General features: G+C 44.7%; 1 protein-coding gene across 3 annotated transcripts in view; it reads right to left on the bottom strand.

Moving 5' to 3' along the window:
* The window catches only part of GAK (cyclin G associated kinase), a 102,354-nt gene that overhangs the window by 68,380 nt on the left and 13,392 nt on the right, over positions 1-20,582 (bottom strand). For all 3 annotated transcript variants that reach the window (XM_056574973.1, XM_056574981.1, XM_056574965.1), the window contains exons 2-5: positions 10,797-10,858; positions 8,907-8,966; positions 4,819-4,933; positions 4,345-4,487 (exon numbers count right to left, since the gene is read on the bottom strand). In XM_056574973.1, the coding sequence (XP_056430948.1) occupies positions 4,345-4,487; positions 4,819-4,933; positions 8,907-8,966; positions 10,797-10,858 (380 nt within the window). The remainder of the gene's footprint in view (positions 1-4,344; positions 4,488-4,818; positions 4,934-8,906; positions 8,967-10,796; positions 10,859-20,582) is intronic.

The following is a 20,582-nucleotide window of genomic DNA, read 5'->3' as shown; positions in this document are numbered from 1 at the left end:
CTGCCATATGCTGTTGGTTGGACACACACCCTCAGCACTCCAGGCTACACTTCCTGTGTTTGGGCTTCGGTCCTAAGTCTGTGTATAAGATGGGGGAAAATGTGCTCTTGAGCTTTTTTTTTAAGCACAAATAAAACATAGAAAACTTTTTTTTTTTTTTTTTTTTTTAAACAAAGTATATTACAAATCTTTTTTATTTACCATAAGGAGTGCAATAGCAAAAATTAGTTTTAATGAGAGTGCCTATTTAAGGAGGAACTCCAGTGGGAATTTTTTTTCTAAAATCAACTGGTGCTAGAAAGTAGGGATCGACCGATATCGTTTTTTTAGGGCCGATACCGATAATCGGTGGAGGTTAGGGCCGATAGCCGATAACTTATACCGATATTCCGGTATAAGTTATCGGCTATTTATCCCCCCTCGACACCGCTGCAGAGCATTCATTTAAAGCGGGCGCTTTAAATCAATGCACTGCAGTGGCTTTTGCGGTGCCATAGGCCGCCGCCGCCACCACCACCCGATTCTCTCCCCCTACCTGTCAGGGTGGTCCGGGCCATCCATCCATCCTTCCTGTAGTGTCCGCCGGCATTCCGGGTGGAGGGTGAACCGGTCCGGGCTGTCCTTCTCCGGGGGTCATCTTCTCCACTCCGGGCAGGCTCCGGCCTAGTACGCTGCATAGACGCCGCTGCGCAGTGACGCCTGTGCGCAGCGACGCACCTGACGTCACGGCGTAGCGGCGTCTATGCAGCGTACTAGGCTGGAGCCTGCCCGGAGTGGAGAAGATGACCCCCGGAGAAGGACAGCCCGGACCGGTTCACCCTCCACCCGGAATGCCGGCGGACACTACAGGAAGGATGGATGGCCCGGACCACCCCCATTACAGGTAAGTTAAATTTTTTTATTGACTCGGAGGGTGGGGGAGGGGCCCGACCGGAATAGCGGTATGGGCAAAAATCCATACCGGTATATCGCCCACGGTGCGGGGCATTATCGGCAAGGTAATTGCCGATACCGATAATGCCCAAAACGTGATTATCGGCCGATAATATCGGCCATACCGATAATCGGTCGATCCCTACTAGAAAGTTAAACAGGTTTGTAAATTACTTCTATTAAAAATCTTAATATTTCCAGTACTTATCAGCTGCTGTATGCTCCCAAGGAAGTTGAGTTGATGTTTTCTGTCTGACCACAGTGCTCTCTGCTGACACCTCTGTCCATGTCAGGAACTGTCCGGAGCAGGAGAGGTTTTCTATGGGGATTTGCTCCTACTCTGGACAGTTCCTGACATGGACAATGCATTTATATTGATTTAAAAAGGAAAACTGAAGGATGGTTCACCAGCACTAAACCCAATTTAGGGCTGGTTCACATCGTGTTTTCTCCCATACGGGAGCGCATACGGCAGGGGAGAGCTAAAACCTTGCGCTCCCGTATGCCTTTTACTTCAACAAAGAATAAATTAATTTAAGAAAATAAACCTAAACCTTTTTGAGATTGCATATCTATAACTTACTATTAAAATATATATATAGCTGTCAGAACAGGAGAAGTAAGGAGCTGTGTGTTCTCTATGTGCCTGTAGTTTTATCTATTTGTGCTAAGACACAGTTCAGACCTAGGACAAGTGCAATACTTATATCGCTTCTGGGGGCAACAGATCATCATTTTTTTTAAAGTTCCACCAGAAAACCCTACGGCTTTGATTCAGAGGAAGACAAAAAAAAAACAAAAAAAAAAAATTTGAGGTCGATGTCAATTGCCCCATAACAAAGGAAAAACTCCTGCCTGACTTTAAAGGGGTTATCCAGGCAAAAACTTTTTTATATATATCAACTGGCTCTAGAAAGTTAAACAGCTTTTTAAATTACTTCTATTAAAAAATCTTAATCCTTTCAGTACTTATGAGCTTCTGAAGTTAAGGTTGTTCTTTGCTGTCTAAGTCCTCTCTGATGACACGTGTCTCGGGAAACACCCAGTTTAGAAGCAAATCCCCATAGCAAACCTCTTCTAAACTGGGCATTTCCCAAGACAGGTGTCATCAGAGAGGACTTAGACAGAAATGAGCAACCTTAACTTCAGAAGCTCATAAGTACTGAAAGGATTAAGATTTTTTAATAGAAGTAATTTACAAATCTGTTTAGCTTTCTGGAGCCAGTTGATATATATAAAAAAGTTTTTGCCTGGAATACCACTTTAATATATTGATCAGAATAAATCCCTGGATCAACATTCTATCCCCATAAATCTACTATCCATATCCTTGTCTAAGGTCTGAACTTTCTGGCATTGAGAACATACAGCTCAGTAGTTTGACTGCTCTGACAGCTTTAGGGCACAAGCTTTGAAGCAGTAATATTGCGTTTTCAATGTTGCTCTATACAAGCCTGTAGATCAGCATCGGGGACACATCTGTTAGAAGCAGATATGATAATCATTCACCAAAGCCCCGTACAGAATTTGGCCAGGCGAGAAGAGCTAAGCATCTGGAACCAGGAGAATGGAGCCATTGGGACTACCCCTTTAAATATCTCCATAAATATAAATCATTTGATTCAGTGAAAAAAATATTATAAAATATTCAGGCTGCCTAAAATAGACCAGGCAGTTATACTTCTGAACGGACATCAAATTCATAGCATACATTTTTCCCACGCCAGTTAAGTATGTCAGTCAGTTTAACCACTCCTGCAATATAACCCTTATCTAACAGTACAGATGCTCATTCTGGACACTTCAGATCAAAAGTGGTATACTGTGGCTACCTAAACACACACACATACACAGATTATAATATATATATATATATATATATATATATATATATATATATATATATATATATATATATGCGTTAGGAGATCAGTGCTCATATTAGGTGGGGGTTGAGCTATGTAATACAGCTCAGTGTTGTTAAAAGCTTTCTATTATCTATTGGCTGTTTTACAGCCATTAGTGCTCAACCACTGGATAACAACATGTTCTGCCTACACTCTTTGGGCCCTTTTAGATGGGCCAACAGCGCCGAGATAACAAGCTCTGATCTGTCACCAGCACTTCATTACGGAGTCTATACAAGGCTGAATCAATCAAGCAACTCTTCAAAATGCATCACTGTAGGCCACACATTCTGTTTACACAGTGTACGGTTTATGATCATAATTTAAAATGCTGCATAGAAAGATCCAATTGCTAGCCCTTTTAAGCAGGGTTCACATGGTGGAATTTGTGTGGAATGGCCATGCGGACAATGCACACATTTGCCTGATCCGGCAGGCGCTAGGACCACACAGAAATGCACCGTCTCATAGACAGCAATGCATTTCCTTGCAGAGTCTGCAACAGAATAGACATGTTTATTCTTTCTGCAAATGACAGAATCTGAATTTCCGCAGCAGAAACATCTGCGAAAAACTCTGCCATGCGAGCAGTGCACTGAACCAATGGGACACAGCTGCAGCAGAATGTCCTTGCGGAATATCCCTTGCATTCCATTGGGTGAACATTCTCTTATAAGGGAACAGCTCATTTGCCCAATAATTAGCCCTGCGTAAAAAGGCCTTTAGTGAAGACCATAGCCAGAGGATTTCTGCTCAGCAGAACAATACTAAAGCAATGAAGATACATCAAGAATGTTACACTGCCTTGTACAGTAACACAGTGAACACTTTAACAGTACAGTGGTCCCTCAAGTTACAATACTAATCAGTTCGAGGAGGACCATTGTGTGTTGAAACCATTGTATGTTGAGACTCAAACTCTTTGGGAACCTGGTAAATGGTTCTAAAGCCCCAAAATGTCATCCAAAAATAGGAAAAAGTGAGAATTAAAGAAAAATAAGTAGATAACTAATATAGATAAACCAAGTCCTTACATATAAAAGTAAGAAAGAGCTGCTGGGAGCTGTAATCAGTCTATTTAGAGGACAGGAGCTTCTTCAGGGTCCTGTACAGAGCACACAGTGTCCTAAAAAAGTAACGGAGCCTCCCTAACCTGGTGTCCAAAGGAGCAGCTAACTGTGGCACAGGTAAAGAGTAGTACAGAAAATGTAATACCTCCCTGTACTGTAGGGGGCTCTACCAGACAGGAATTCAGTGCATACGCTTCAGTAATACAGGTGATTTACCAGTAAATGTCCATTCTAATTGGTCAGTTCTTCCAGCCACTTATATGTTTTGCAGATCTGGACTGTCAGTAACATTGTATGTTGAGTCTGGTTTCAAGTTACAATGGCCCAGAAAAGACCATTGTATGTTGAAACTATTGTATGTTGAGGCCATTGTAAGTTGAGGGATCACTGTACTCGACGCGAAGTCTTAAAAACAGACTGGCCATGTATTTTACCTTAAGATCTCTGTGGATTATTGGAGGTTTCTGTTTATGCATATTCTGGACTGCTCGACATGTTTGGTAAAAAATCTTCAATATAGTATCACAGGACAAAGGACCTTTACTTTCAGCCTTGTTCAGAAATTCTACAAGCTGTCCTATAAAAAGCAAATAAAAAAACACAACAGTGAAAGAAAGAGCAATTGATTAGGGAGGGGGGGGGGAGAGAAATTTATCGAAACCTGTGCAAAGGAATAGTTGACCAGTTGTCCATAGCAACCAATCAGATCCCTTTAATTTTTCAAAACACAGCAAAAAACAAACAAAAAAAAACGAGTTGGAATATGATTGACTGATATGGGCAAAGGCCCCATTTTCCTCTACACAGGTTTCGATAAATCTTGCCCGATGTTCTCTCAGCTAGAGAGTACATTTGCCCTGACAGGGAAGAGACTGGTAAGAACACAAGTCCCCAAATCTTGTTTTCACCTTTGCATAATTCTGTGAGCAGCAGGAATTCTCCTTGGCCTGTATCCGATTCCTCTTTTCCTATTGATGCAGCTGAGCAGAACTGGACAATATTTGGGTGGCCAGATAACTTTTTCTAAACGCAACATCTTAAGGAAAATACGGTAATTTGTACACAAAACAAAAACACAGCAGATACTACTTACGTACACGTATATGGGGATGTTTTTACTATTTTGACATACATAGAATTTTTCTAAATTTGACATTTTTTCGAATCACAACTAACTACATAAAAATGTACACTTTTCTCACCTTTATTTTGATATATACATTTCCTTCCTTACAATTTTTCTTCTTCTTAATTTTATTATTTTCAGCTTTTAAAAATTACAATATATTCTTTTAAAAGAAACCCACTAGTATATACATATTCTTTCTTAACCCATCACAATTGTGGTCTTGAAGGAGAAGGGGAAAAAAAAAAAAAAGGAAACCTCTTTACTATTTCAGCCATATTTATGTAACTATACCTTTTTTGTTTGTTTTGCTATCTCCAATTCATAAGAACATCTCTTCTAAATAGAAGCCCATTCCTCTGACAATTTTGCCAAACCATTTACGCATAATCATTACTTTGTGCATAAGCCCCTAATTTTACAAATATGCATTGCTAGGTTAACGCCCATTCACTTCTCTTACTTCTCTTTCTATTACCAGTGCTAGATTTATACAGTGACCCCCCACCCCCCGACCTACGATGGCCCTGACATACGATCATTTCAAGATACGATGGCCTCTCAGAGGCCATCGCATGTTGAAGGCAGCATCAACATACAATGCTTTTGTATGTCGGGGCCATCGCACAAACGGCTATCCGGCAGCGCAGACTGCTTCAGCTGCCACCGGATAGCCGTTTACGGTGCCCCGTGTGGTCCGCTGATGATCACTTACCTGTCGTCAGGGCTCCGGACCGTCCTCTTCGGAATCCCCTGCATCGTCGGCGCTCTCCATCGTCGTCATCACGTCGCTGCGCACGCCGTCCCGTCATCCAATAGGAGCGGCGTGCGTAGCGACATGATGGCGGCGATGGAGAGCGAGAATGCCGGGGAACCAGAGGCCTTGCCGGAGCGTCGTGGACTCGGCGACAGCGATGGACGGCGACATCCAGGGCAACGGTGATGAGCGGTGATGGTCCGGAGCGGTGGGGACACGTGAGTATAACCTCCAATACCAATGGTCTTCAACCGGCGGACCTCCAGATGTTGCAAAACTACAACACCCAGCATGCCCGGACAGCCGTTGGCTGTCCGGGCATGCTGGGCGTTATAGTTTAGCAACATCTGGAGGTCCGCAGGTTGTAGACCACTGTCCTATACTTTACAATGCACGGATCCCTCAACATACGATGGTTTCAACAAACGATGGTCCATTTGGAACGGATTACCATCGTATGTTGAAGGACCACTGTACTGCTAGCTGTTACTCCAAGTAGAATGTTGAATTTTTTTTTTTCACTACCACTGTCTAGAAACCATGTGGGCACGCTGGTAACATGATACAAAAATCATCCTCCTGTCCCCACATTTCGGGCAACACTACTTCTTTTTACATCCGAACCTAAGAAGCTCTACACACCAATAATGGTGATCTCATCACGGAAAACTCTTAGGCTATGTTCACACACCAGAATTTCTGCATGGAATTATGGAGGAAAATTCTGCATGAGTTTATAACCAATAGACTTTAATGGGATCCTGCTGTCCCATTCACATAGCAGAACCTCTGCTGATGGAATTCCATTGAAGTGAATGGCTGATTAATTTCTGCAAAATTTTCATGCAGAATTCTGTGCAGACACTCTGCCGTCTGAACTTAGCCTTACCCCCTTTACCTTGTCCACAGGCCTCTTACCAGCCAAGCCAGTTCTGTTTGCAGATGGGTTCACTTCCCTTCTGGATAGATCTCTGGCTTGGCATTCAAACCCAATCAGTTCCTAAAACTCTTGTAACTGGAGTGGAAAACTGATATTTAGGGTAAACTATCTGGAAAGGTGATGAGATTGAGCTGCTTTGCACATTTCCCTATCCAATCCAATTAAAGTTGGAGGGGATTGATATAGTCAAAAGTTGGATTATCCTGTGTGTCACAATAATATAAGCAATTTTGACTTTAGACATTTCACCAGCTCTCCTCTTTGATCACACCAATATCTATAGCCCATTTATTTCTAATCTTATCTTGAAAATCTTCGGCATCTCTTGCATAAGCATTTTGTATATCCTATTCGTTACTTTTCTTCCAGTTTCTTCTTTTCTCTCAATATCTATCAGTTTGTGTGTTCATTGTAAGAGCACTAACTGCCTTCATATTTTTTATATGCCTTATAAATTTGAAAATACTATAATGCTTGTGCATCTATCAAATCATATCTACTTTTAACTTCCTGATCATTAATGTGACCTGTTAAAATAGTTGACTATGATTTTTAGTTTATTTTGTACACCCACCGTGTATGAAGCAGACATCTGTAATACAAGTACACTAAATATTGGAGAACGGTAGAGTATCCAGCTTACCAATCCGCCACGTGTGCACGAATGCGTGGGGACCACACGCCTGGAACAAATGAACACAAGGAATATCCAGCACCATGACCCCGGAATAAGAACGTTGCTCTTTACTGGATCATCATTGACAGGAACAAGGCACACAGAAAGCACGGACCAAGGAGTGACGCGTTTTGGCAGACATAGCCGTCTTAGTCGTACCACGACTAAGGCGGCTACATCTGCCGAAACGCGTCACTCCTTGGTCAGTTCTGTGTGCCTTGTTCCTGTTAATGATGATCCAATAAAGAGCAACGTTCTTATTCCCTGGTCGTGGTGCTGGATATTCCTTGTGTACACTCAATATTGCTCCTTACCTTACCCAGCTGTATTGACGTCCGCTGGATCCCTGCTGATCTACACTTCCCGATTCCTGAACACATAAAAAATGCTTCTTAGCCAATAACAGACTAAAGAGGAGACCAATATATCAGAACAATAGTGGGGATTTATATTTTATACCATGTGTCATGTGGTAATAAACCCTAAGAAACACGTGATCGTGATCACTTCTATTATTGGCTGGGCTTATCATTCCTAGTCTTTTCCATACAGCAGGGTGATTGTGTATTATTGAGTGAATAAATAAGTGTGTCAGGCACTTGCCTTATAGCCAAACACAGAAGAAGGAAGGCAAGGAATGATAGATTTACACCTCACAGTTGTGATTACAATATGCAGCAGAATTTGACCAAAGGAGAGGTGGATACCAAAGACGGAATCGCTGGCACTTTGGAATCTTATTGTGTAGTTTCAACATACTGAGTTCTTCTTTGTATGCATGACCTGACCTTAGGAAGTAAGGCATCAGAGTGGAGAAAACCTGTTTAAATGCTACCCGTAAGAGCAGGTTGATATGTGGAACATTTTTCTTCCTTCTTAAAGCTAGTTCAGTCACAATTCTTATTCTGTCTTTGAACATAGAGGTCTATTTCATAATCAAAATTTATGAAATCAAAAACTGTCTGGTAAACCTGTAAGAATATAGGGAAACTAAGTAAAGGAGTTGCCCAGCATTAGAAGAATGAGCTACTTCTGTCCCAGAAATGGTGGCGCACATTGGTGGCATTTGTTACTGCAGCTGAGTACCACTAGAGTGTGTCCCTATTTCTGGGGAAAAACGAAGATCCATTCTTCTAGTAGACGACACCTTTTTAATTCTGTTGGAGTGTGGCTTCATAAACCCAACGGAGTCTTCTATTATCACTGGATGTCGCACATTTCCCTTGCAGCCACCAAAGCCTTAAATTATAGTTAGTAGAAGGGGAAAAAATATATAAATATATATTCCTTCAGCTAGAAAAACCATCCTAACAACACTGTAGCTTTTATGTGAACTTGTTAGTTGTACTCAGGAATATTAACCCGTCATAGGGTAAAATCACCAATTTTATTTTCCCTAAAAGTGTTTACTCACAAAAGGGAGCACAGTAACAATAAAAAAAAATCCATATATGCATTCATAAATCATATGTTATGCAGCATACATTAAAAGGATACCATGAAACATATCTCTTGAATAATTGCTTTATTCTTTTCTTCTTCATTGGACAGCAATCGCTAAAAATAAATAAACACCAACCAGTATGACTCTTCAATAGAGATTTGTAAACCATAAGTTATACGATTTTCAATAGCATTAATACTTAAAGGACAACCGCAGCGGAAAACACTTATTCCCTATCCACAGGATAAGGGACAAGTGTTTGATCACGGGGGGACCCCCACAATCTCCTAAACAGGGCCCTGGCATTCGCGCTCAGTGTGAGCGCTAATGTGCATAGCATCGACCTGAGAGGTGGACAGTTACGCCCCCATACAGTTCTATGGGAGAGAGATAGGATAGAGTTACATGGAGTAGGCTTATCGGCTGTGACATCACGCTGCGGCCGGCACGCCTCCTGCACAGAAGAGCTGCTGCTGCCCTGTGCTGAAGATCGTGGGGGGGGGGTCCCCTGCGATCAGACACTTATCCCCCCTATCCTGTGGATAAGTGTTTTCCGCTGCAGATGTCCTTTAAAAGGAGATATATGGGGAGAAAAATGAAATTCTCTATCCAAAGCGTAGGGGATAAATTTTAGATCGAGTGGGGTACGTCCGTATGTAGTCTCTTTGCAGCCTCTGCAATCTGCTTCTGTTCTCTGTCTCGCTAGTCACCCCTACTCCCTCAATAAACTAGTATGGGCAGTATGGAACTTGCTTTTCCAGTGAGCCGCTCAGTGGGAAAGATAAGTGCAAGGGGAACAAAAGCATACTTAACTAGCACAATCCCACAGAAGAACCACTGTTGCACAAACTGCTGAAAAAGTTATTGCAGTCTATGACAGAAATGTGTCCAAACACACCACAGCTTTCTACATTTCTACAGTGTTCTGAATATGTGGGGCTGCAGAGCCACAGAGTAGTCAGAATAAGCATCGTCTTTTCTCCATTACCCAAAGCACAGACAAAGTGCACTGAGGTTGGCTGGGAATAGTTGGACAAAAGGATTGCAGGGATCTAAGGAAGTCCTCTTAGGTGGTGACTTTGATCACAGCACTTGGGGCAAAGGCCTTGTGTATGAGCCTTGCTTCTGCAGCCAAGTAGGTCACTGAACCCATTAAGGGATAATCAAGCAACAAAAAAACAGAGCTTATTTCTTCTAAAACCAGCAGCACACCTCTTCGCAAGCTGTCTATGGTATTACAACTTTGCTTTATTTACTTCAATGGAACTGAGCAGCAAAACTATACCTATCCTGAAGACAAATGTGGTGTTGTTTTGTGAAGAAATCAGCATGGTTTTTTTTTACGCTGAATAACCACTTTAAATCACTATGATGTCTATATCCATTACAGAGCACAACAATATAACTATTGCTCAAGGTGGATATATACACATTATAGTGTTAAGGGGCTAAGTAAAAGAGTATGGGGGATTTATTATTGTGGTCTTTAAAAATGTGAGTTTTAAAGTCCTTTATTTTTGCTTTGGTTCTGCTTACAGGCGACATATTTATCATACTATCACAGGGGGGTTGATAAATTTGGTGCACATAAGCAAAAAAATGTAATCATTTTAGGACACCATTTTGTATGATTCCTCCCTTTTCTCTCTTGCTTTTCTGTACAAAGTTGCGACTTTTTAAAAGGGTTTTCCAAAGGCAGTTTTGTAAGCCTGGTCTGGCTGGTCTAGATTTGCAGTGTTTTGTGTGACATTTGCACTTGGTAAATTTTTTACAACTGCAAAGTGAAAACTGAAATTTACTTTTGCAAGATCATTTGTAGCTTTTTGTCTACAGCTAAAAGTCATAAAAATAAGTGCTTCGGAGCACGTGCAACATTTCATGCACCAAATATGAGACAAAAAAAAAGGCTCTAAAGGCAATGAGAAATGTGTTCAAATCCTTACCTTAAGTGCATAGTCTTTCCCAGAGACTAGATCTTGAGCTTCATAGACAAATGCAAATCCACCTTAAAAAAAAAATCCCAAAATTAAACAAATAGCATAAGTATAAAACATTGAGGTTACAACTGCTGTGGTACAATTTTGTGGTAATACAAGAAGCCTTTGTAAAGTGTTAAAAAGGTTCTCGATCATGATATTAGCAGTCCTAAAAGAACAGAACTAGTAGTGTTCACAAGAGTCTAAAAACTTTGTTTACCAAGTGACGAACGACACAAGAGGCTTTCTATGCTTACATACATAGGCCCCCTTTAGACAGCTGCTATTTTACAATACGTTTTTCTGTCCATGTACACAGATTGCTGTAAAAATATTTAAAAAAGACAGTATTATACATACACTAGTGTGGGCAAAGTACATTAATGGGGCTGTTCAAACACTACAAGCCCTTTCTATAATGCTTAATAGGGGGAAAAAAAAACATCACAGAGGGCAGGAACCCATCTACAAATCAGGGCAGTCATGTTTATCATAGCAACACATTCGTCTGAAATGGGAACCTGCACCCTACTTCTCCCTGGCTAGGATTCAAATGCATTGTAGATAGAAGTTAAGTAAAGAAGGCCATGACAGGATGCACAAAAGTGGTATGAACAGGCAACAGCTAGTTTCTAGCAGGACATCAGCACTTCTTGGTTGAAGGTCTGTTAAAGGGGCACTCCACTATAAAACTTTTTAAATCAACTGGTGCCAGAAAGTTAAACAGATTTGTAAATTGCTTCTATTAAAAAAATCTTAATCCTTCCAGTGCTTATCAGCTGCTGTTATGATCCACAGGAAGTTCTTTGCTTTTTTTTTTTTTAAAACATATTTTTATTTGGTTTTCAAGTTTAAAGGGGTAGTCCAGTGATGAAAAACGTATCCCCTATCCTAAGGATAGGGGATAAGTTTGAGATCGCGGGGGGTCCGACCGCTGGGGCCCCCTGCGATCTCTCTGTACGGGGGCCAGGCTCTCCGGCCAGATAGCGGGTGTCGACCCTCGCACGAAGCGGCGGCCGACACGCCCCCTCAATACATCTCTATGGCAGAGCCGGAGATTGCCAAAGGCAGCACTTCGGCTTTGCCATAGAGTTGTATTGAGGGGGCATGTCGGCCGCCGCTTCGTGCGGAGGTCGACACGCCCCCTTCCCACGGGCTGTCGAGGCCCCGTACAGGAGATCGCAGGGGGCCCCAGCGGTCGGACCCCCCACGATCTCAAACTTATCCCCTATCCTTAGGATAGGGGATAAATTGTTCACCACTGGGTCACCAACGGACTACTCCTTTAATACAGAAGAAGTGCCTCGGGGCATACCCCGCACATGGCTTATCAGGTATAGAAATGAAAAGCAAAACAAACACAGTTTCCTATATAGATTAATATGACATCATACAACTTGCCAGATATCCCACCCCATACCCCTCCTATGAGATTCCCAAGCCCTCGCAAGGGCCCTCTGCCGCCCCCTCAAAAACTGCATTTACACATTCAATTCCCACTGACAAAATGTCCCACTCGCCTCTAGAATTACTTGCACGTGGTTCCTAAGCTCATGAAGAGACTGCACCCATGGTCCCCATCCCCTCCCCAAAGAGGAATAGAGGAGGTCTCCCCATTTTCGCTTCTTCGGCACCCCCCAGAGCAATTTCAGTCAGGCTGACATCAGAAGCATCAGTCGGGTAAACGTAATCGCCCCAATTCGTCCGATGCCGCTCTCGTCAAATACCAGGAAGTATCCTTAAATGGGGTCCTCACCTGTACAATGTCATCATTAGTCAAAAACGTCACTATGAACCTTTTCCATTTTTTGAAAAACCATTTGGCCGATTTCTCTTTGGTTCTAAGTATCTCCAGGCTATCCAGGTGCATGTATCTTCTCATCTGGCTCAGGACTTCCTCTACTGTAGGCATTCTTGGTTCCAACCAAAGAACCAACAAGCATCTCTTGGCCACCATAATGGCAGTGTAAACCATGAGCGAGATAGACACATCCCCCTGTCCAACATGAAGAATGACCAATTTTGGTGTCAGGACTAGCGCGGGGATCAACTTGCGCAGTACCGTGTCAGCCACCGTCTCCCAAAAAGCTTGTGAAAATCTGCATGACCACAGTCCGTGTAGTAAGTCTGTCCTATAGTCTCCAAAATTTGGGCTATTCTCAATCCTGTCAGGTCTGTCAGGCGTCCTTGGTAGCGAGAATCCGTAGGTAGCATGGTGCAAGATTTTAAACGGAGTCTCCCTCCACCCCTCATTGGTCACAGCCTTTCTGAGCTTCGTCCACCCCTCCAGATAGCTTATTTTCCCAATAGGAGAATAGGGAGGCCAGGACAGAGTCGCTGCCCTGTCGCCTTAGATAGCGGTACAGACAGGAGAGATTGTGATAAGGAGAAGAGGAACTAATGAAGCAGTCAAAGGAGGTCTGAGAGCGTTCCTGTGACAGAACTGTCAACCTAGGGCGTAAAAACGTAAAAAGTTGGCAATAAGGTAAGTAATGTCCCCCGCCCAATCCGAATTTAGCGGTCAATTCAGAGAACGTCAGATATCTAGGTTCTACATCGTGGAAGAGATTCCCCACCGTTAGTATATTTGCCGAACGCCATTCTCGGAATTGGGTGGTGGACCTACCCAACTGGAACTCCAGGAGAGTCCAAAGTGGCATATGTTTACTAATGTAGAAGGGTAGGGACATCAGCCTCCTACACTGTTTCCACGCCCCAATGGTATCCCTAAAAAGAACGCTATTCCGAATATGTGGCGGCAATGCGGAGAATTTTGTATGTAGCAATGCCTAAAGTGACCAAGGAGCCGCTATCCCCCCCCCCCCCCTCTCCAGGCCGGTGTTCGAATAACACGATTCCCCCCTCAACCAGTCAATACAGTGTCGGAATAAGCAAGACAGGTTGTAGTGTTTAATATCAGGGAAACCTACCCCACCTTTCTCTTTTGGTAGCATTAATTTGCTGAGAGCAATTCTGGCTCTCTTGCCAGCCCAGATAAATTTAGTAAAATGTGGAGTAATTGAATGTCGCCCCTTTTAAGCAATACCGGGATTGTCTGCATTGGATACAGGAGTTTGGAAAAACTGAGCATTTTTAGATGACATCTCGCCAATAGAGGTAATGGAAGTGAAGACCATCCCTTCAACTCTGCAGTAATCTTTTGAATAAGTGGGGGATAATTCAGGGCGTACAAGGAGGAGGGGGTTCTCCCCACCCATATGCCCAGATATTTAAACGAGGTACGGCTAATGGGCACCCGTCTGGGAAGCGCAGATGATGCTAGGGCCCTGTGATTAGGGGAAAGATCTAGGACAACGCTTTTGGAATCATTTATCTTAAATCCCGCATGTTTCCCAAAATCCTCCAGTATCCCAAACACCACCCCTAAGTCCTTTCTGGGATCCGCTAAAAATAAAAGAAGGTAGTCAGCGAACAGCGCGTGAGATATCGTCCCCCCCCCCCCCAGCTTGATTCCAAAAGAGTCACCCAGGGATAGCAATTTTCTGGAAGGAGGCTCTATGGCAATATTAAACAGGAGTGGTGACAGGGGGCACCCTTGCCGGGTGCCCTTCTGGGGAGCAAAGGGGTCCGACAAGAAACCGGGCGTGTGAATCCTTGCAAACGGTGAGCTTTACAAGGCGTGTAAATAAGTAAGAAAGGGGCCTCCAAATTTCATTCGGTCCAGCACTGCCCATAGCCACTCCCACGATATATTATCGAAAGCTTTCTCTGCATCGATAGATAACAGAGCAGGTGAGGGGTGGCCATGGGGTCACCGCTGAATGTCATCAAGGAGCTCTAAGACCGTACGGATGTGGGTGACCGCTGACCTGCCCTTGGTGAAGCCCACCTGCACCGGTGAGATCAAGCAGGAAGCACAACTGCCAGCCTGTCGGCTAAGATTTTGGACATTAATTTAAGATCTATGTTGAGGAGGGATATTGGTCTATACCCCTCTGGTCCCCCCAATCTTTGCCGGGTTTGGGCAGAACTTTTATGTATGCAGTGTTTGAGGCAGCCGTTATTGTGGCTCCTCCCAAATAGGAATTATATAAAGCTAGCAGATGGGTAGATCTCAGGCGCTAAGATTTTATAGAAGTCGCCAGAAAATCCATCCGGACCCGATGCTTTATGCGAGGTTAAACCCTTAATGGCTCCCACCAGTTCCTCCCCGGAAATATCGTCTCCTAGCAAAGTCTGCTCCTCAGAAGTCAAAGTTGGGAGGGATCCCTGAGTCAACCACATTCCCAGGTCAGGTGTAGAACTGGATGTATGGGAATATAAGTGTTTGTAATAAGACTGCAGGATCTTATTGATAGCCTTGGGGTCCCGTCTGGTCGTTCCTGTCTCGTCTCTAAGGTTAGTGATGTTAGATGTAGGCCTTGCCCCCTTCGCAAACCCGGCCAAGAGTCTCCCTGGCTTATTTCCAAACCGGAATAATGATGCTTCAAAATGCGACCTCTTTAAGTTGTCCCTTTTCTCAAGGCAGAGATCGTACCCCGCCTTTTCCGTTATCCATGACTGTTTTGTACTCGGGGAAGGATCGGTTTGGAAGGTGGTATACGATGTCCGGAGGGTATCACTCAGGGTCAGCAGTTGCCTGGCTATAGTTTGTTTAAGAGAAGAGGAGTAACCAAGAATCCTCCCCCGGAGGACCGCGTCCCAGAATAGTTGGGGGTCCCCCACATGAGCTGCATTGAGGGTATGGTATTCCATCCACCAACCTTTCAAAAGGGATTGGAATTGTTCATCCCTCGCCGGGCTAGTGGGGAATCGCCATAGGTAATCAGAACCTCTAGACACTATCGGTTATGTCAACAGTCAATGGGGCATGGTCAGAAATCACCATGTCTTCTATCATCACTCGTTCCACTCTACGTAATAAAGGTGCCGTGGTAAAGCAATAGTCGATCCTCGACCAAGAGTCATGTGGGTGTGAGTAGTGGGTGTATTCCCTACCGTCAGGATTCTGCGATCGCCAGACATCCGTCAGTCCTAAGTCAGTTGCCCACCTGCCCAGGGTTTCATCACGTCTCATCTGATCCGGTTGCGTCTGCCTATTGCTGCGTCTGTCTTCTCCATGATGGAGAATTGTGTTAAAGTCACCCATCACAAGTTGACAAGGAGTGGAATAGCTCGCTACATCACTAGCCAAATCAGAGAAAAAGAGGGTATTAGCGTTGTTAGGACCATAGACATTAGTGATCACATATTCTTCGGTAGCCACCTTAATTCTTACTGTGCATCGTCTCCCTATATCGTCATGCGTCACAGAAATCACATCACAGGAGAAAGCCTTGTGAAAGAGAAGTATCACCCCGGCTTTCCTATCCACTGCCGGAGATCCCTCCACCCGTCCAACCCACCACTTGCGCAATCAGAAAAAGTCCTCCCTCTCCAGGTGCGTCTTGTAAGAGGACCAGATCAGGAGAGAACCTTTTGAGGTGTCGCAGGACCTGGCTACGTTTCTGGGGAGACCTCAACCCCATTATATTCCATAAGATTATTCGCATAATTTGAGGACCAAAAAAATTTGCAGCAGGAATTTAATAGTGGCAAGATAGCGACTGTGGAAAATAAACAGAACCCGAGAGCTCCCTCCCCCCACCCCATCCCCATCCAAGACACGAAAACAAGAAATAATATTATGGACTGGCTGTGCATGATCGTACCATGATCACTTGCGCCCATAGTCCTAGGGACTTCCCAAAATCCCATACTGCTAGGAAGTGAGTAACAAAACACCCGACCCTCTCCCCCCGAGAAGAAGTGGAGCGGAATAACATAAATACACTACCCTAATAAACTACTAAGCACCCAAACCTAAACTGGACCGATAGAGCAACCCGGTCAACTCCACCCCGACCTGTAAGAACAGAGGCCCCCCCCAATTACATTATGCCTTAACCTGTAAACATTAGGCTGCGGCACTTTTGGTAACAGTAATAACAGTAGTAACATCCAGAAAATGCGAAATGAATGTCCCAGTGTGAACAAGGCTGCCCCCTTACGTAACTGCTGTCCCCACCTGTGGCAGGAATCCAGAACCCTCCGCAGTAAAATGAAGCTATGAACAATTTGCCACGTGCCCTGAAGAAATCATCTGCAGACCATAAACCAGGATAACCCCTTTATGCATAATGGTTGGACGTCCCCTGATGGTTTAACCTTTTTTTTGTTAAAATTAATTTTTTTTTAATGCTTATTAGTTTTTATTTATTTTTTATTATATATTTTATCTTCTTTTTCTCCCCCTCCACCCTGTATAGCAAACATAATATCAATGCCCCCTATCCCCCCCTCTCCCCTGTATCCCACCAGGCGAAAAAGAAAACTACCATCAATCAGGGTCCCGTAACAGCCTAGGAGCAGTCAAACGGGGTATATCCAGTCTCTAACAAGGTCGCCCTGTTCGCCTCCAAGTCAGCAGGAATCCTCTTCTGGGTTCAAGCTCCCGTCCCGGAGACAAATGTGAGGGGAATAGTCAGCGAGGTATTCAGCGAGGTTGTTCTCTCGGCAGAAGGCTCCAATCATCGGAAGCTTCCCGATCCGGTCTGTACGGGGATGCTGCAGAGTTGAGGGATCCTTGCTCACAAGAAGACATTCCCCGTGATTGGCCCGGAGGAGAAACAGCAGTATCATCACTTCCTCGGATTGGGGAATGGCCCAAGATGTCGGTAAAGCCAGCAGAGGCAGCTTCAGATGTCAGGTATATCGCCATTTGGCCATTAGGGAAGAACACTTGTAAGTGCGCCGGGTATAGCATGGCGAAGCGAACATTTTTCTTGTATAGGGCCGTACAAATTGGGGACAACAACTTGCGGCGCCTGGTGACTTCGGCCAAAAAGTCACCAAAAATGAGTAATCTAGCCGCGCCAATAACCAGGTCTTCTCTCTTTCTCCTGAAGGCGCGTAAGATGGCAGTCTTGTCCTGAAAGTCCAGGAATCTAGCGATCACTTGGCGCGGTCGGGACCTTGTGGCAAGACCCGGGGTCACTCCCCTCTCCATCTCCCCCCTCAGATCAGGGCCCATCCTATGTGCCCGCTCAACCTTGCAAGGTCTTGGTAGGCCCAGATGTTTGGGTATGAGGTACTCACAGAGTTGTAGCAGGTCAGAAGCCGGAACAGATTCTGGGACCCCCACAATGCGAAGATTGTTCCTTCTGGAGCGGTTTTCCAGGTCTTCCACTTTGTCCCAGAGGCGGTAGCATTCCGTCTCCAGAATTGTAACCCTGCTATCCGTCAGCGCACTGCTATCTTCTGCCGCCTGAATACGAGCCTCTGCGGCCGTCAAGCAGGTGCCCTGCTGCGTAAGCGAACTTTGCAGCTCTTGCAGGGCTGTTTGCAGCGTCGCCACCAGGGTCTCAACTCGGGGCATAATGCAGTCCACCATTGCATCGGCAAGCGCAGCATAGTCAGCAGTCTGGAGCGTAGGGGGGGTCGACCTCTGTCATCAGGCCGGGCAGTGAGGGAGCCGGGGAGGCCGCTCGGCTGGAGGCGGGAGAGGAGGCCGCGCTGGGGGGCCTGCTGCGGCTGCGGGATTGCCTGGTTTTCCCAGCCTTTTCGTCTCGGAGCCCCATATACACCACAAAACGGTCCATAAAAGGTGGGTCAGTCCTTAGGAAGGTTGGGGTCAGCCAAACTGGGTGCGATTGCGGGTAAGTCGGGTTTCTCTCGAATGCGGGAGAGGAGCCGAGCTACTCTGCGACCTCACAGAATGGCGCCGGAACCGGAAGTCCAAGTTCTTTGCTTTTCGAATTTCCTTTCTGTCTGACCACAGTGCTCGCTGCTGACACCTCTGCTGTCCATTTTAGGAACTGTCCAGAGCAGGATATGTCTTCTGTTGGGATTTGCTCCAACTCTGGACAGTTCCTAAAATGGACAGAGGTGTCAGCAGAGAGCAATGTGGTCCGACAGAAAGGAAATTCAAAAAGAAAATAATTTCTGTGGATCATAACAGCAGCTGATAAGTACTGGAAGGATTAAAAAAAATGAATAGAAGTTATTTACAAATCTGTTTAACTTTCTGGCACCAGTTGATAAAATTTTTATTTTTTTTAGTTGAGTACCCCTTTAGGCCTATGCTTGAATGCTGGCAGATCACATTCAGAGCATGTTCAGTACAATTGTGCCAACTAAAACTTGTCAAAATGATGTGGCCCCTAATATTTCAACTATTTAATATAAATGATTGGTGTCTTAAAATATGCTTTGGGAGTCACTAGTGTGCAACCAACAGAAACCTCTAAACTGTGGACACACAGATAAGGTACTAGTAATATAGAAGTATTGTTATATACTTTGAAGGTAGGTACTAAATGTGGGACCCTAGTTAATATAATACTTAAAGAGAAACTGTCTAGAGGTAAGAAGAATGTAACCTGCTGATATGGGCTAAAGGGCAGGGGACAATTAATAAAAAAGTACATTTAAAACCCCTCTTGGCTACGTTAAAAGGGCTTTGCCTTTTGGGGGCATGGCTAGTGCCGGACACGAGCGGTCGCATAGAGCTGTAGCTTCCGCACTTGCGCCCATGCACAGCAGAATCCTGTACTGATCCTGGCCCACTCTTCGGTCCGGACCCGCTCTGAGGCACTGGAGATGCCTCCTAAACTGTACCCGAGCCAGAATAAAGGAGGGACAGCAGTGGAGAGGCTCTGTGAGTTTGCCCGGGAGCAGCCCCAAGATGGCACCCGGGCCGTACACTCTTCAGGCAGACACCAGCTGGGGTCCTCCCCTTTCAGCCCTGCAGCTCCTGCGACAGGGGAGAAGGCTCCTGAGTTAACCCTACAGGAGGTGACGGCGCAGCTGCTGGCGGCGATAACTTCTTCCAGACCACACTTACAGGCAAGTTGGAGGAGGTGAAGATTGATGTGGGGCTGCTTAGACAAGATATGCAGGCCCTGAGGGAGAGGGTCACCCATGCTGAGAGGCAGATATCTACTGTAGAGGACACCTTGGCCCCTGTGCCTGCCACATTGACTGATTTGACCTCTCAGCTTGATTTGTGAAGGCAGATGACCTTGAAAACAGGCATAATAAGAAATAATATAAGAAATAATATACGTATCATCGGATTGCCTGAGAGGTCTGAGGGCTCTACCCCAGGGGCTTTTGAGGAGCGGTGGTTAAAGGACTCTTTTGCTGATGTGCCATTCTCTATTGCCTTCACTGTGTAGAGGGCACACCGAGTCCCTGCACACACACCCCCCCCCCCACGTCCTTTGCTATCCCGTATCCTGAACTGCAATGACCGTGACTTGATTCTACAGATATTTAATCAAAAAATTGCCCTAGGAGTAGTGCTAGGGTAATAACAACCAAAACGAAATCCAAACCCCACACCTAGAAAACACTCCAGGTGGGGGTGCAAAACCCTACACAGAGCACCCTCCCTAAAACTTCACTTTTATTTAGTATACATGCAAAAATGTTAATGGGGTATACCCCATTAACATTTTTACATGTATACTAAATAAAAGTGAAGTTTTAGGGAGGGTGCTTTGTGTAGGGTTTTGCACCCCCACCTGGAGTGTTTTCTAGGTTTGGGGTTTGGATTTAGTTTTGGTTCTACGGATGGCACGGAGAGTTCCTGACCTAAAATATGACGCCAAAGTTTCCATTTTTTCTGATTTCTCTGCGGATCTGCAGCACCGGAGAGCTACATTCGTGGAGGTGAAAAAGGAAGCTGGGAGATCTTGGGATTGCCTATTCTATGGCATATCCGGCCAGGTTACGTGTTGTTGATGGTGA

This window comes from Hyla sarda, chromosome 1 (assembly GCF_029499605.1).
Source record: "Hyla sarda isolate aHylSar1 chromosome 1, aHylSar1.hap1, whole genome shotgun sequence".
NCBI classification, from domain to species: domain Eukaryota; kingdom Metazoa; phylum Chordata; class Amphibia; order Anura; family Hylidae; genus Hyla; species Hyla sarda.
The sequence above is the reverse complement of the archived record's forward strand: the minus strand, read 5'-3'. Positions and strand labels throughout refer to the sequence as shown.